The 16,846-nt window shown below is 41.2% G+C and overlaps 1 protein-coding gene and 1 long non-coding RNA gene across 3 annotated transcripts in view; one reads left to right on the top strand and one right to left on the bottom strand.

Moving 5' to 3' along the window:
- LOC137186311 (uncharacterized) overlaps positions 1–4,605 on the bottom strand; it is a 30,612-nt gene extending 26,007 nt beyond the window's left edge. Inside the window, exon 1 of the long non-coding RNA XR_010928998.1 lies at positions 4,516–4,605. This is a non-coding gene — a long non-coding RNA (uncharacterized lncRNA). The remainder of the gene's footprint in view (positions 1–4,515) is intronic.
- robo1 (roundabout, axon guidance receptor, homolog 1 (Drosophila)) overlaps positions 1–10,475 on the top strand; it is a 127,987-nt gene extending 117,512 nt beyond the window's left edge. The window contains exons 21-29 of one of the 2 annotated variants that reach the window (XM_067595132.1): positions 1,652–2,038; positions 2,778–2,894; positions 4,039–4,183; positions 4,470–4,700; positions 5,429–5,925; positions 6,009–6,170; positions 9,048–9,323; positions 9,436–9,629; positions 9,754–10,475. In XM_067595132.1, coding sequence (XP_067451233.1) covers positions 1,652–2,038; positions 2,778–2,894; positions 4,039–4,183; positions 4,470–4,700; positions 5,429–5,925; positions 6,009–6,170; positions 9,048–9,323; positions 9,436–9,629; positions 9,754–9,768 — 2,024 coding nt within the window. In that variant the 3' untranslated portion in view covers positions 9,769–10,475. The remainder of the gene's footprint in view (positions 1–1,651; positions 2,039–2,777; positions 2,895–4,038; positions 4,184–4,469; positions 4,701–5,428; positions 5,926–6,008; positions 6,171–9,047; positions 9,324–9,435; positions 9,630–9,753) is intronic. The other variant, XM_067595133.1, reaches the window with a different exon arrangement.
- The last annotated feature ends 6,371 nt before the right edge of the window (positions 10,476–16,846 follow it).

Consider the following 16,846-nt stretch of genomic DNA (forward strand, 5'->3'; position numbering starts at 1 on the left):
TGCTCTGCTGATTTCCATACTGTTGTTATAGCCAGTAATGTAATTTCCTCTAAGTGCTCAGTTATTTAAGAAATGTGCAGCGGGCGAAGAGGTCAAGGCTGGACTACAGGCGGTGGCCAAAACCAGAGTAAGAGAGAAAGAGAGAATGATAGAGGGAGAAAGGTGCACCTGGAACACCAGATGGAAGAGGGAGAAAATAAGTGATGAGGATTAAGTATATGCTAAAGCATACTCTGAAATATATGGGCAGAGGTATAGAGCATGGATGGCATAAAGTAAAGTAGGGTAGGTGGAGAGGAAAAAAGGGAAGAGACTTATGGAACACCACCAGGTGGCCTTTTAGTTTATTCAACGCTAATACAGATGTAAACAAAAGGGAGAATATTTGGCCTGATATCATAGGGAGCGTATACACTGTTGTATATACTCATACACACAGTGACTTATCTAAAAAGAGAACAGAGTAACACTGGCAGCCAAAAAACTTCAGTTTGGATGACACATATCTTAATGTTGTTGAATGTAGAATTTGCAGCCATGACTCAAGTCTTAAACGACCCTAACCTCGGAAACTTGGACTGCAATGAAATGCTTTATATATTCTAAATTATGCACATTGGGACTATGCCTTTAAGGGTAGCCCATAATTCCCATCCAGCTGTTCTGCCAAATATCCATCCAGCCATTCACTAGTTTCTGTACCTCAGACCTTTCCCAATGAGGATTAATAATTCATCTTGTAGACTTTATATTCGTCAAGTTCTGTTTTTTCTATGTGCTAATCACCCTTCTGAGGTTGAAGTGTTTAACTCTACCTTAACATGGTGTGAGATGTTTAACAGGGAATAACAGGCTAAAGGCAGCCCTCACTCTTCGCATGACACCCCACTGTATGACGCTAAGGAGCTTGCCAGACGCATGCTTTGTGTGTGTGCCAAACCTAAACTCTGTGAACATTAAGAGGATCACTGGCTAGGTGACAGAGCAAAGAAATAGGAGTTAATGTCCCTTTATCTCAGCCATAGGGGCGCTTTCACACATCAACCTTTGAAGTGTCGAGCTGTTCCGTGCTGCTGAAATGTGAGGCGCGTGGCACGAGCTGTGTGCACCTATGGCCGTCCTTGGTATTTACCGCAAGGCTGGCTCTCAGATCTGCTGGAGGATTTGAATATTTTATGAGCCAGGGAAAATTGGATCTGTCAGTAGCGCTGTGCTTTTACTGCACGCCTCATTCCAGGTCTTTGATACAGACATGTCTCTCTGTCCCTCTCAATGAGCAAAGACGCTCCCACCGTCAGATGGAAAAGAACAGAGATGACACCCACATTGAGTCATGGGTGAGACAGAGGAAAGTGTGAGAAAGGTGTAATACCACCTGTGTCACTCACCTAAAGTAGATCATCATTTGGCAAACAAAACTGAGACTTTAAACTTAAATAGAAATGTCTCTTTGTTGGGCACGGTGATCCTTCAAAAGCTTGAAATGAATATGTAAATGTCTTTCCCTTTCCTCAAATAAATGCTTTCAGCTCTGCAGTACATCAGATGATGATGCCCTATTGTTTCAAAGCATTTACCGAACTGGCATACTGCTGCTAAGCTGATCAGCAGTAGACGAGATTGACTAAATAACCCTCCTCATGTTCTCCAGCCGACTGCATCGCCAATTATAACAACCAGATGGAAAACAAGCAGACCAACCTCATGGTGCCAGAGTCAGGAGTCTATGGAGATGTGGACTTGTCTAACAAGATCAATGAGATGAAGACCTTCAACAGCCCCAACCTGAAAGATGGCCGCTTTGTGGGTCCAGGGGGCCAGCCTACACCTTACGCCACCACCCAGCTCATCCAGTCCTCCATCATGGGCAACAACATGAACACAGACAGAGGGACTGGAGGGAGTGGAGGAGGACTTGGGGGTGGAGGGGAGGTGAATGAGAAACACTGTTGGAAGCCCACCTCAGCCCATCAACAGAAGCAGGAAATGGGCTCCCAGCTGCAGTACAACATCATGGAGCAAAACAAGTTGAACAAGGGTGAGTGTGTGGGATACCCAGCAGCCATGGTTAAAGAGGTCAACTCCGAGCCATGATCTTCCTCCACTTGATTTTTCCCCTCTGTTCTCTCCTGTCCCGGCTCTTTCAGCCCCACTGTGGAAGCCTGTACAAGAGTTTCATGCTCATATTTTCCTTGGTTGTGTCTCGCTCCTTTTCAGTCAACATAAGCGTCGGCACTCTTTCTTTCTGCCTGTCTGTATGGCATTCATGTAACCCCTCATCACCCTCCATGCAATCATGTGTAATCTTTGCCGCTAAATGTGGGCCGGGTCTGCGTTGCTGTCATTGTACGGTATCTGGGTTGTCTTTTTGTGATGAAGGCAGGTGTGAGGATTATCTTTGGTGTCAGATTTCTAAAGGAAAGACAAAGATAACTCTTGGATCTTTAGACACTTTGAACGAAGCTATCATCACCCTGTTGTGCCTGCAGAAAGGAACCACATCTGGTGTGATAGTTTTGAGATTTTTGTGCAGATGTTGCATGTGTTCAACTACTTACCTGAAAATGATAAAGCATGAACTGCATGTTTAACACTACGCTTTGCTCAGTGTAATGTCATTTCATACGGTACACAGTATACAGTAGTTCTGTGCTACTGATCAAACTGTTCATTTCCTTTTCCATTATGAATTGGTTGCTTTCCTTCAACATTTCTGTGTTGGCAAGATATCTGCCCGGGGCTGAACTAACCATACACTCCATTCTCCCTACCATCAGACCGCTACAGAGGAGGTGACAGCCCCATGCCAGCCACTATCCCCTACAACCACAGCCATGACAGCCACACTGGGGGCTCCTACAACAGCTCTGACCGAGGCAGCAGTAGCACCTCCGGTAAGATGGTTGGGGCATAAAACACAAACTTGCAAGAAAGGCAGACTGAGGTTTTAATATCAACATATCCAAAGACTCTCTGTTTCTCTTGTTGTTTGAAGTTTTATTCTTTTTTTCTCCTTTTTAATTTATTTGCTGAAGTATTTTCCTAGCTTATTATTGTTGTGAACCATATAATCACATACACCCCCCAAGCTCCATTTGATGATTCCAGTTTTCCTCAAAATCAATAAATCACTTTGAGACGCTAATAATGCATGCTTTAAAATGATAATTTGATTAATTTCCATGTCAGCCTATCCTGAAGAAAAATGAAAAGGAAGATGCCTTCAGAAAGTGGAAAATTGCTGAATAAAAACAGAAGAGGAAACTGACAACAGTGCCTCCAAACAAAGGCCAGGCGTTTGCTTGTGCCTTTTTGTTTTCTGAGTGCAATGTCATCCAAGAAATGTTTAAAGCAAATTACACAAAAGGATCTTTTTTATTAACTCTGTTTTTTTTTGTTTTCCTGCTTTCTATTTTATTTTCTGTTTGCCCTTGCTTAGTTTGCATTGCTTTCGTTAATTGGCTTTACTTTAATTCCAGTATGGAGCAACCTAATTTCATCAGGGCCTCAATGTCTGTCGGTGGACAAGGACAAATGATAACACATTGCAAATGGCATGCAACACTGCCACCTTAATGCCATGTATCCATTCTGATATTGCATTTCAAGTTCAAGTCATTAAGCCTTTAGTGCTCGCTGCACCTCACAGCTCATTGGTTCACAATTCTAATAGTTTGGTATTAATTGGACCCTTTTTTGCTGTTTTCTTCCCACCTTTTCTCCTGGTACGGGGTAATACCGTTGTGGGGAAATGACTGCCTTTTATAGTATTTCACATCATTTAATAACTGAGAGGTATGTGTGCACACTTGCATAAAGTGGGGTTGCATTAGCCTTTGCACTCTCATGTGTAAAACGAGCCTTTCTTTGTCAGTCAGTCTTGTTAATGCATTTTATCTGCTGTCAATTCCTTACTCATTACCTTGTGATTTCTTCGCATTAATAATTTATGTGTTTTTCTGAGACAGCTAGAATAGCTAGTAGGTGTCTTGTGACTGACAGAGTGTTGTTTTTTTTTTTCCCTTTCTTTTTGAGCAGGGAGTCAGGGTCAGAAGAAGGGAGTGCGCACCCCCAAACTACCCAAACAGAGCACAATGAATTGGGCTGACCTCCTGCCCCCTCCCCCTGCAAACCCACCCCCAAGTCGGAGCACAGAGGAGTATTCTCTATCGATGGTACAAAGGTGGGACATGCACAGACACAAAGACACAGACAATCTGACAAGCAAGCACACACACACACACTATATTTAAATACTAGTTCATTCTTCCTGCCTTTTCTCCTGTTTCTCACATCCATTGCAAGCAATTCCCCCAAAGGTTTTCTTATCTATTAGTGCAAGGTTCATGTCAAACCTTGATAGAAGGATGGCATGAATATTTAGTAATGTTTTCCTGGCTTCAGTATATGAAAACATGTTTTCAGCGAGTGATATGAAGGTAACAAGGCTTGTTTCTCTCTGTTGGCAGCTGTGACCCAGACATGCAGTGCTCCATGCCCCCCTCTCACATGTACCTGCAGCCTGATGAGCTGGAGGAAGAAGAGGAAATGGAAAGGGGACCCACTCCCCCCATCCGAGGAACAGCCTCTTCTCCTGCTGCTGTATCTTACAGTCACCAGTCCACAGCCACTCTTACCCCCTCACCCCAGGAGGAGATGCAGCCGATGCTCCAGGATGCACCTGACAGCCACGAACGCAGGTACACCTGCCCGACATCAAACAGAAGTAGCAGAACAGCAGAAGAAGAGTGATCAGGCTATGTCAAGATGTTCAGGAAATGTATCTCATTTTTAAAGCCTCATAGAGCAACGTGATCTCCAGAGTATTTGAAATTCATAACCGTTTTCCGTGTTATAGCCCATTAACTACATATTCTGTATATTGCGCAGCACTGTTGGCTATTTTCCAAAAGCGGATCTCCGTTTTTAGATTAATTTCCTACTTTCCAGGGAACGTTTTATTTCAGTTCAGCACAGCATTAAAATCAACTTGCAAGAATTTGAAAGTTGGCTAAGATATGACCAAGATTTTTTTGATCAAAGTGTATTATCATTATTAAATTAGGTGGTGATCCAGTTGAGAGCAGGAACTATCTTGAAGACTCTCCTTGTTATTGTATTCAAAGAAATGACCACACTATCAAGTCTTTTTAAATTAGGAAACCCAAAGTCACATCATCCTTGACGTCTATGATTTCTTATTGTTTATCATCTGTGCAACATACGATAGGAGTTGTCTCTCAAATGATTGTAGCTTTGGTATTCTGTAGAAAATGGTCAGCAGTAATGTAAAGTACACATTTGTAGTTAATTGGCTAAATACATGCACAACCAGCAGTATGATCCTTCCATAATTTGTTGGTCAATTTGATGAACCTTTAAGTTGGGATTTGTTTTGTTTGGATTCTGATACCCTCATCCTTTGCAGGCGCCATGCTGTGAGCCCCCCACCCCCTCCAAGGCCCCTCTCCCCATCACACACGTATGGGTACATCACCAGCCCACTGGCCTTGGACACTGATGGTATGGAGGAAGAGGAGGAGATATTGGAGGAAGAGGAGGAGGGTGACGAGACAGATGCAGAGGTGGCCAAGATGCACTACCACCACACCCACCCCCATACACACCCTCACCATCCCCAGATGCATCCGAGAAGGTTGCTGCTGCGAGGGCTTGAACAGACGCCTGCATCCAGCATGGGTGACCTGGAGAGCTCTGTGACCGGCTCCATGATCAACGGATGGGGGTCGGCCTCTGAAGAGGATAATGTCTCTTCAGGGAGATCCAGCGCCGTCAGCTCATCAGATGGATCCTTTTTCACTGATGCCGACTTTGCTCAAGCCGTTGCAGCGGCTGCAGAATATACAGGCCTCAGGGTGGCTAAATATCCCAACACACAAGGCCAGGAAGTCGGAGGAGCTTCAGGTTGGTTTTAATATCCACAAGAAATGTCACTGCAAGAATTTAAAGGAATGGAAAACACAAACTTTTCCTGTTTCTTTTCACAGCACGAAAATACCAAATAAACCCATCAGGCCACCGTCCTAGCAGCCCGGTATCTACAGACAGCAACATGAGTATGGCAGCTGTACACAGGAGGCCTCCTAAGAAGCAGAAACAGCATCCTGCGGCCCATCAAGGGAACCAGCGACGTGAAGCCTATAATGAAGGTACATATTTCAAAATTAAATAAATCCTGTAAAAAATCCTGTAAAAATCATGTTACTCTAGCTGGGTATAAATGTTGTTGCTTTTGGATTCTTACATAAAGAATTAACATTAAGCAATCTAAATTGGTAAATTAAATTTGTCTTTTGTCTCGTCCAACAGTCCACAACTCAAAGATATTCAGTTTACTATCATAGAAATCAATAATTATTCACATTTTAAAAGCTGGAACCAGAAAATTTGGACTTTTTTTCTTGATTGAGGTATTTATGACTTTATAGCAGCCAACAGACAGTTCGAGAGACAGACATGTAGCGGCAGTAGCAGGTTAGCTGTATCCCGCAAGTACACAGATGGCCAGTTTGTATCAATGGCTCTCCCTCTATTCCCTCTACAGATAAGGAAGGGAAAAGTGCGGTTTACTGTGATATACAATCTGCAAATGACTGAGTATGGGCTTGCAATGAGCCAGAGTTTTAATCACATCTTCATGTGTTTATGCACATGCATACATTGCATCAGTCCTAATCTGAGGCGGTGCTGAACAGATTGGGCAAGTGGTGGGCTGGAGGCCAGGGCCGTGGTGGAAAGGAGTAGAGTGGGGGTTCTCTCAGGGGAGCTCTGCCCAGCTTGGCTATGCTGACACTGGGATGTCTCTCCACTCTAGCCACTAATGAAATTGATCCAGGTGCTCTGGCTCGTACCGAAGTGCCACCTTTCACTCGACAGGGGCCGAACATAAACCAAACAGGGGCTAAATACCGGAGCAGCTGTACACAGAAGAAAAAGCTTTAACCTTGTTAAGTAAAAGAGCAATTGACTTTTTACAGCATCATTCGATACAACACACAGTCTAACAGTGGGAAGCCACTCTGTTTCACTTTGATCTCATAGAAATATAATTTCGTAAAATGTATCTATATGTGAGTATGTGTGTGCACGCATTCACTATGGTGTGTACAGTATGTGCTGTCCAAGAGCTGGCTCTCCTCTTAGTGTCAGGTGTCCTTGAGTGTTGGAAGCACTTGACAGGGAGATTTAATATCCAGCTCACTGGGAGCCAGACCAGCTATATCACTGCAGAAAATCCAACGCCCCCCCTCGAATTGCCGCCTCCTGCCATCATCCTTATATCCTGGCTCCTTCCCATCCGCTGCCCCTCCCTTTGGAGTGATCTCTCCATCCCTCTCCACTCTCTCCTCTTCTCCCATGCTCCACTCTCCTCTGTCTTTGTTTGAGCACCGAGGGGGCGGACTGACAGCTCTGCAGCTCTGTCTGTCCATCAGTGCTCCTGCTGATTGCATTTGATCTGAATGGATTGTTTTTCATTTGGAGGTTATTGCCTCTCCTGTCTCCCTCTCCTCTGTCTCCCTGTCCACCCCCACCCCACATACCCGTCTGTGGTCTGGAAGACTGGTGCTGAGGTGATAGGTGAGGAAAGGTGTTTTAATGAAATTTAAATGAGGACAAAAGAAAGTAATGTAATTTTTACATGACTCTACCTTTCCAGTTACTTCAAACTGAGAATACTATCCAGACAACAGCACTATAAATACACGGAAATACCATTGGTTAAAGGCAGAAAAACAACTGAACCAGCTAGGGAGACAACCCCCCAAACGCCCCAGCCACCTCCCTTCCCCACCCCTTACCCCTCTTTGACCTACTCATTTTACTCTTGTTTGCACAGTGGATGTGGAAACACCCAAGTTATATTCCCCCCCAAGATTCATATTGCGTTTGACTCTAATGCCTTTGTCTATCTCCTGTCTCAACTTAACCCTTTCCAGTCTCTTTTGATCCGTCTCTGCCTAATTAACCACCAAGACCTCCGAAACACCCTCCTTGGCAAGCGCAGAGACACTTTTCAGACCAGAGCTGTCCTCGCCGATATTTCCTCATAAATCTAACTGGCGCTTTGCTCCTCCCTTGTAGTGAGCTATATCTCACAGACTGTGGCATTGATCGGGCTCTGACTGAGGCAGGACTCAGGAGGCAAGAGAGATATTAAAAAACTGCGGACGCCTCTCTGCTGTATGATATTGACTGGTCCCCTTTTGTATTCAGGAGGAGTGGACGGAGGTGGAGGATAATCAGAAAAGTGTATTGAAGCCGCCTGATTCCGCCAACAAGACACAGCAAAGACATCACCTGCCCCATTAGCCTTTTGTGTGTAAAAAAGAAATAAAAGCTTTGATTCTCCTCAAAGTCCAGCGTTCTACAATCTTTAAAGTGTCTCTCGGCTTATACAAGGTGTAAGAGTTTGCACTTGCTGCCGTTTATTAACTTTCTAATCCTATGTGGATTATGGGGTCTGGCTGCTGACAAAACCATCCTTCAGGTCGGAAGCTGATTTGAAGATGAAAAGCCATCGATCGCAAGCAGACAAGGCTTTTCTCTTGGCGTTTTGTTTAGATGGCTATGTGATGTGTGAGAGGCCAGGCGGCCCACTGGCTGGCCTCATATGAATAATGGCTCAAGGACAAGCGGCATTGATTCATCGACGGGGGAAGTCGAGCAGGTCAGAGAGCCAGCTGCTGACCGTCACGCTCACTTCTTCCTCCTCTCTTGCCTCTCATTCAAATCTCTAAAACTCTCTGCCAAGATACAGCCTCTTCAATGTCATCTGTTCTGTTTACTGTCTGCTCGGAGGAGTTTCCGTTGGGCATAGCCGTGTGTACAGCTCTGAGTGTATGTACACATACTGCAGCTGTGTTTGTGTATCACCTTGCAGGTGTGAGACAACTGAGTGACAGATGATACACACTTAAGTTTCAAGAGTATACAGATTCATGTCCCCCGGTCTTGTGTAATTACCAAAACCCTAGTTTTTGATCTTGGTGGTTAATGTGTTCTTACTTCCTGTGTTTATCCTTCAGATCTCCCACCTCCGCCCATCCCACCTCCAGCAGTGCTCAAGTCCCCTACACACCCCTCCAAGGCAGCCCTGGAGGGCCGGGGAGTGATTTCCCCCAAGGCGGGAGAGGGTCGAGACAAGAGAGGAGGAACGGGGGGCTATCGGCCCAGAGAGGGTTCAGACCCCAGAACCAGCTCATCTGAACGCAAAGAGGCTCAGGAGAGACAAAAGACTGCTCATGGAGGGAAAGGGAATAAACATGAGGGTAGCAACGCAAATAAGGCACGCCAACATGCAGGTACGACATCAAGTTAAATGTGAAGGAATCCCTCTATTCCATCTGCATTATTTCTGTTTATATGTTTTCTGCAAACCTCAACACCTTCAACATGTGTGCTCTGTGTCCCTAGGTACAGAGGACATTCTGCCCTATAGCCGACCACAGTTCCCCATAGTCAACAGTCCCCGAGACCCAAGCTCCTCCAGCTCCATGTCCTCCAGGGGCTCAGGGGGCCGGCGGAGAGGAGAAGGAGGCCGCAGAAACCCTGCAGACATGGGCCTGAACACCACGGGGGCCTTCCAACCAGGAGATGAAGAGCTAGAGGTACAGACGGTTATCAAGTTGACAAGCTCTCCCTAAACAGATCCGACTGTAGCAGATTTACACAATTATGACTGACTGTTCTGAAAGATGGATGCTAACTAAATTGTTTGTTTTTTCCACCCAGATGGTAGAAAGCTGAAGAATAGAGAGGGCGAACAGGAGGAACTGTCCTGATTTTTCCAAGAGTGGAGCACCATTGTTTCTCTTACAATTTTAAATATCTCAGTATTGCACCATCATGTTGGCTGCCATCATACTGTACATCAGTAGTGTTTCTTTACATCTGGAAAACAGACAAATGGGTTTTTTCTAACTTATCATTTTCTATGTCCATTTAAAAAAAAAAAAAAGGAAAGAGTGTCTGAAGATAAAAGAATGGTGCATTCAAAACAAAATGTGCAGTAGGATATTTATGTTTAATTCCAATGCAATATGGAGTGAAATCCTACTCCAGACATTGACATGACTCAGCTTGCCTTGACAAGAACTTTGGAGAGCCAATACAGTCAGATGTTACTGTAATAAAAAAGCTGCAAGCAGAGGGGGGGGTGGACTGTCTGTAAATATACGTGTATACATGATGTCCTCTTGTTTTTACCCATTGTGGTACCTCAAATTTGTCTTCCTCGTTTTATTTTGCGAATTCTAATTTTATTATGCCAGTAAATATAATTATTTTATCATTTCCATCCATGTTGTAAATTGCTATATTATTTAGCTGCCCCAAGAAAGTGCCACTTTGGGATTTTTCTTTTTTTTTTTTTCTCCTTTTTTTGTAATGCACTGTTATGTTTCGTGTTGTCGTCAATGTTTGTTATTTGTTTTACTTTGGTTTTAAAAGCACAATCACTAAACTTTATTTTAAACCATTCTATCTATTAACCTTTTTGTCTTACTGGAGGAAAACAGGTATGACAAAAGAGTCTAGTTAATCCTGATGATGATGATGATGATGATGATGATGATGACGATGATGATAATGATGATGTAGGTAAAGGTTGCTGTTTACGAAGGCTGTGCTTGAAAGGAGACTCCTTGCATTGTGATTGTCTCCCTCTCCGGTTCTGACACTAACTCAAGTGATGAAAAAGACAGTTAATGTGAGTCATAGCTGCAATGTAAATATCTTTTCGCATTGACCATAAACTCAGCTATTGCACATTAATCGAAATGGTTATGTTGTCTACTAATGCACTTAAACGAATGTCAAATACAGGAAATAAGAGTCACTTTGGGAATCTGGAGAGGTTGTAATTGGACAAGAAGAGTCTCTTTTCTTGACAAGACAGGGGTAATGATCCCTGTTTTTTTAAGGAGAAAGGGTGCTGTTGTTTATTCATAGGACATCTGCAAACATTTGTTTCGTAAAGCAAAAAAGTAAAAAGAACTAAAAAAAAAAAAAGGATGAATAAAAAAGTTCAAACTATACATGTTCTTTTGGTCATTTGTCAACATTCTCTGAAAGGATAGGGTTGGTGTTTTTCTATATTTATCTTAAGTTCCACAGAGAAACCAAATCAACACTGTGTTAGTCCATCACTTTACCACTTCTACCCCAAGCTTGCTTATTCCTACTGAAGACATAAATACTTAAAAGCGGGCCTCAAATATATAGTTTGGTTTTTAAGAAAGTAATTCTGTAATACAGCTGGGCGCTGTCGGTTTTAGCAAACATTACTCACACAGGAGTAAACAGAGCATTTGGTGGGGACTATTTTCAGCTGTGGATCAATATGCACTCGTGATGATAAGTACTTACTGCAGAAAAGGCCAGATGCATAAAAGTCTTAAGGTTTCTCATATGTGCACACATTTTTTTTCACAGTTTTCCTATATAAATCTTAAAATTACATTGGAAAACTGGGCACGCATGCACAAGCCTGATTTCTACTCCCACAATTAGAGGTAAATGGATGTAGACTTAATCACCTGTTTGCATATCGATACCTCTGTCTGCTCTGCCAGGTTTTAGACTTGTCAATGAGTGACAAAGAAGTAATCAAATTATACCAATTATGTCGCATCTACAAGGTTCTACAACAATGTTAGAACAACTGTCATCACGTGCAACCATCACACACAGATGTGGCTAATTATGGCGTCCATATCAATAATCATATATATCTTAATCACCATCATTGATCATTTTTAAAGTAATCAATGGTGTAGTTTATGTTACTCATATTGAAACACAATAACAAACAATATATTTATGTGTGGGACTGACTCAAAATAAACTACAGTGCACAAAGTAATTAAAGGAACATGTCACCCAGTGTAACTGTGTGGCTCAACAACGGAGGACTATGACTAAATCTGGCTTTGGATATAAAGGCAATACTAGGATCAATTCACTGTGGGTTTGGTCTTTGCATGGGATTTTTTGACAATATGAATAATGTAGCAGACTTATCCTTATCCTAAAAAAAAAACCCAAAACATACTGCTTTTTTAAAATCATAAACATGAAAACAACTTCATTTTCTAATAATACAGCTTACAGGTTATCGAGCATGTGTGCAAAGTACACAGCACTAACATTTGTGGAGACATGAAAAAATATTCATAAAAAAATTAATTGACACATTTATTATAGCTATAATTGAAATGCATCATAATAAAGCTCAATGTCATCGCATCTATTGCATTTTAATGTGAGCTGGCCTCACCCAGAAGGACAAAATGTACTTCAACAACACTGTCAAGGAGGGAACTATCAATATCCTTGGCTCAGAGGCTGAACAGCTTTTTCTGCTCTGTACAGTAGCTATTCAAATGTATTACCTAATGCCAATTCCATTAGTGTTCTCCATTACTCACAATATCAGCATCCCATGTCATTCAGTGAAGACATTCAAAGCCATAGAGGGAGGCTAAAATCAACGGTGAAGGGATTATATTCAATTTGACAGGCCTAGATTGCTGCCAATTAGGCGTAAGGAGGCTTCAATGAGGTTACATAAGAGACCGAATACAGTACTCATCTTATTTCTCATCACTCACTAGCTGGTGAGAAAGCTGCTGACGCGGCAAAACAAAATATCCATAAAATCAGAAGATGACATTGTCGCCACAGAGCGACTCTAGACAGCAACTTATCCTAATTGGAGACCGAAATACATTTGTTCCAGTTTATTACATCTAACCTGCCTACTGCTTGTTCTCACAGAGGCAATAACCTGGCCTATGGGAGTCTTTAATGTCAATTGCTGTCTGTCTGGCTTATTCAAACATCAGTGATGAAGAAAGAGAGATGGTTCCTCCCCTTTATACTCCCTCCTGGGCCTCAAAGAACTGGAATGGAAGTCCTGTTTTTACAAGCTAATGACTAGTGCTGCCCACCTCAACATGCTGGAGCCTCAAGAGACCGACTGCTCTGAGTCCTCTGCTCAAAACCACCAGAGCGATGAGAGACTCTTTGTCCAATGGACACATTTATTGCAACAGTTGGTGGGTTTTTTGGTCATTTACAGGTATTATTTTGTGTTTTGGTAACAATTTTAAGTGGAAAATACATGAATGTACAAAAGTAATCTAATCAAAAGCTAAAAAACATTGGTTAACAGCATTTTTTCATTAAATATGCATACTTGTTATCTTTGGAAATCAAAAGAACCTAATTTGTGCTGACGTTTTATACTTATGAAGACAAATCAAAAAATAGAAATATATTAGTATAATTCAGTAATTGTTTTAGGTATGCTAGCTGTAGTCTCTGAATTCCTACTCCAACCTTCCCCCCTCTTCCTCAGCCTCAGCTCTCTCTCAGTCTGCGTGTTTGGAGCTCCCTTCCCCCCCCTTCATTCCCCCAGGTGTTCTCTAATAAGCACCTTTCTCAACAAGAACAAATTTGGAACAGGGGAGAGCATCCCCTTATGCCTCCATCCATCATTTTAATGAGTGGAGGTGTGTCCAAGCCTCACAATGAGATGCAGGTGATTAAGGATATTAAGCGGATACACTGTCTGCCAGGGTTATTCACCCCATAATGGCATGAATATGCAGGATGTACTTTGGTCTGGTCCTTACAGTTACTCTACCTGTGTGCTCGGGGGAAGGCTCCAAGGTGTAGTGGCATGTCTACGACATTAAAACTGGGGGAAGGGTAATGAAAAGGAGTGGGTGGGTGTGTGGGTGTGGGTGTGTGTGTGTGTGTGCATTTGCTATGTTTTATTTTGCCTCACTCACATCGAAGGATAGCTCATGTAATGTGTGAAAAATACCTGCAATACTCGACCAGTATATAGACCTACAATACAGTATACACTAGACCTGTAACGATTAGTTGATTAATCGATTAGTTGCCAACTATTTTGTTAATCAACAAGTCATTTTGTAAGAAAAAAAGTCAGAATTCTCTGATTCTGGCTTCTCAAATGTGAATATTTTATAGTTTCTTTAGGCTTCTATGACAATAACCTGAATATCCTTGAGTTGTGGACAAAACAAGACATTTGAAGATGTGACATTGAGTTCTGGGAAACAGTGATCGACATTTTATCACAATTTTCTGACATTTTATGGACAAATGGTGATTTATGGAGAAAATAATGGACAAATTAATCAATAATGAAAATAATCATTAGTTCCAACCCTAATATATACCAACTATCATGCTGAGCAAATTATTAGTTGTAGAGCTTAAGCAATTAGTTGATTAGTCAATCCAAAGAAAAAATAATTCCAACTATTTTAATAATTAATTGTTTTAGTCGTTTTTCAAGGAAAAATGCCAAACACTCCCTATTTCCAGCCTCTTCATTGTGAGGATTTGGTGCTTTTTTTGTCTGGTGTGAATATATTTGGGTTTTGGACTATTACAGGGCTGCAACTAACAATTACTTTCATCATCAGTTAATTTGATGATTATTTTCTGAATTAATCATTTTGTATATAAAATGTCAGAATATTGTGAAAAATGCCTGTTATAATTTCCCAGAGTAAAAGGTGACGTCTTCAAATGTCTTGTTTTGTCAGAACAGTCCAAAACCAAAGATATTCAAATTCACTATCTTATATGATAAAGAAAAGCATTAAATCATGACATCTGATAAGCTAAAACAAGCTCAAAACTGACTAAAACAATTATTCAACCATCAAAATAGTTGCCAATTAATTTTCTGCCAGTTGACTAATGAATCAATTGACTGTTAACAGCTGTAGACCACTGGTCAGATAAAACAAGTAATTTGAAGATATCTGATCATAATAATCAATAATCGTTAGTTACAGCCTTTGCCATATACTGTTTTACTTAAGCTGCAAGAACATTGTTTAGTTTTAAAAATTAGGTCTGCTGCAGATCTTTAATATATTCTGTTACAATAACCTGCCAACCATGATACTCAAGACTCTAAGTCTTGACAAAACATGCTTCATTTTTTCATCTACCTTTACACCAAGGATTGCTCAGGAGTGCCTAAAAACTAGTTGGCAAAAAGCTAAAGGTTGAAATGTACAAGTACAAATCCAAAATTGACAGACCACTGAAATAATAAAAAAGAGACCAGATAATTTACATTACAGGACACATCATGAGTGTTGGGAGCCACTGCTCTAGACTATATAGGATAAGCCAAAAAAATTAGCATAAGTAGAGAATGTGGAGGGTAAAATTTGTCAAACGATATTCATAAACTTAAATAGAAAAAAAAATCCCATTGAATCATTGAGTGCTTTGTCAAGGCTGAAAGTGATTTTTTTTTAAATAACTGATTCTGAGTTCTGAAAGAAAAACACCTGCACGAATCAGGTTCATTCTTTTCATCTTTCAAATAAAGGAATACAAGTTTCAAGTGAATCAGTGCATCTAATTTTGAAAATTATTAAAATGATGTTAACACTATGAACATTTGCATATTCCTGGTCTATTTTGTACACTTCATCTCATTCTCTTCAGTAGTAGCTCTTCTCACTTAGAATATATTTTACTTTTTTTTTATTGTAAATTTCTTTCTTTTTTATATTATTTATGATTACTTAATTTTGTGTATATTTTTTACTTTTATGCACCGTAAAACCAAGGCAGATTCCTGGTATGTGCAAACTTACTTGGCAATAATTCTGATTCTAATTTCTCAGATGGAAGTTTATTTAAAGACAAAAGATTCAGAATGAGGTCTAATTACTCAGTATAGGAATATGCTAAATATGTACAAATCTGTAAAGCTTAGTAACCTCTCTTCCTCTATCAGCTTCCTCTTTCTTTATGCCTTCAGTATTTCAATTTTTGCAATCAATAATTTAAACTGCTGTTGCTTTCAACCAGTCCCAGCAGCCAGAAACTAATTTCTTTTGTGCACATTCAGGCTGTCTCTCATTTCTGATCGCCAAACTGCTTCATTAACCTCCTTCCCAAACTAGGAGGTAATTAAGTGAACAGCTGTGCACTGTCTGACAACTCATCTTACTATCGCTACCCTCTGCGAGAACACCAGTGAGGCACCCTTCATCACAGGTGCACAGTGTTTAGACAGTTTACCAGCACCTCTCCACAGCCATTTACACTACAGCTGCAGGTCAAACGCCACCTCTTCAGGCAATCAATCAAAACTCATTTAGATTTAATGATCTTGCCCAACCAACTCATCCCAATTTCACATCATTACAAAAAGTTGTCTTTAATCAATGTTAAACACTTAAGCTTGTTTCAACTTGTGAAAATTGAGTTGAGTTATTGTAAAAGATAGCCGTCAGTGACGAGACTGCCAGACGTAATGAGAGAGGAAGTGTGGAAGCGAGCCAAATTCAAGTTTTTTTAATAACTGGGAAGTAATCTGGGTGATTTGTACATCCATTAGTCACTTAGCCAGTCATTCTAACCATCCTTATTTAGTGCCGATGGGGTCCGCACAATTAACCCAGAGGAATATAGCCTCCATGTGCCGTCCTCACGAATCTTCCCTCCTCAGCTTTTTCCTCTGCTGTCCACTTTACATCTGTAAGCTGATCTCACCGTCTTATGTTTAGCATCACCTATGAGTCATGGTATTTATAAGGGCTTATAATAAACGTTAATACTGTTATAAGCCCTTTGATTAGTAGGATAAATGCAGATTTGCTGCACTAATTATGTACACGGGGTAGAGAAATCATGTAAACACTTCATGGAAAAGAACTCTGAACTCTAAAGTAACTAATCAAAACAACAAACACTACCACAAAGATGGGTTACATTAAATCAAATGCGAACTGATGGTAATTGTCAGCTATCCAAC

The sequence above is a fragment of the Thunnus thynnus genome, chromosome 7 (genome assembly GCF_963924715.1).
Source record: "Thunnus thynnus chromosome 7, fThuThy2.1, whole genome shotgun sequence".
Taxonomy (NCBI): domain Eukaryota; kingdom Metazoa; phylum Chordata; class Actinopteri; order Scombriformes; family Scombridae; genus Thunnus; species Thunnus thynnus.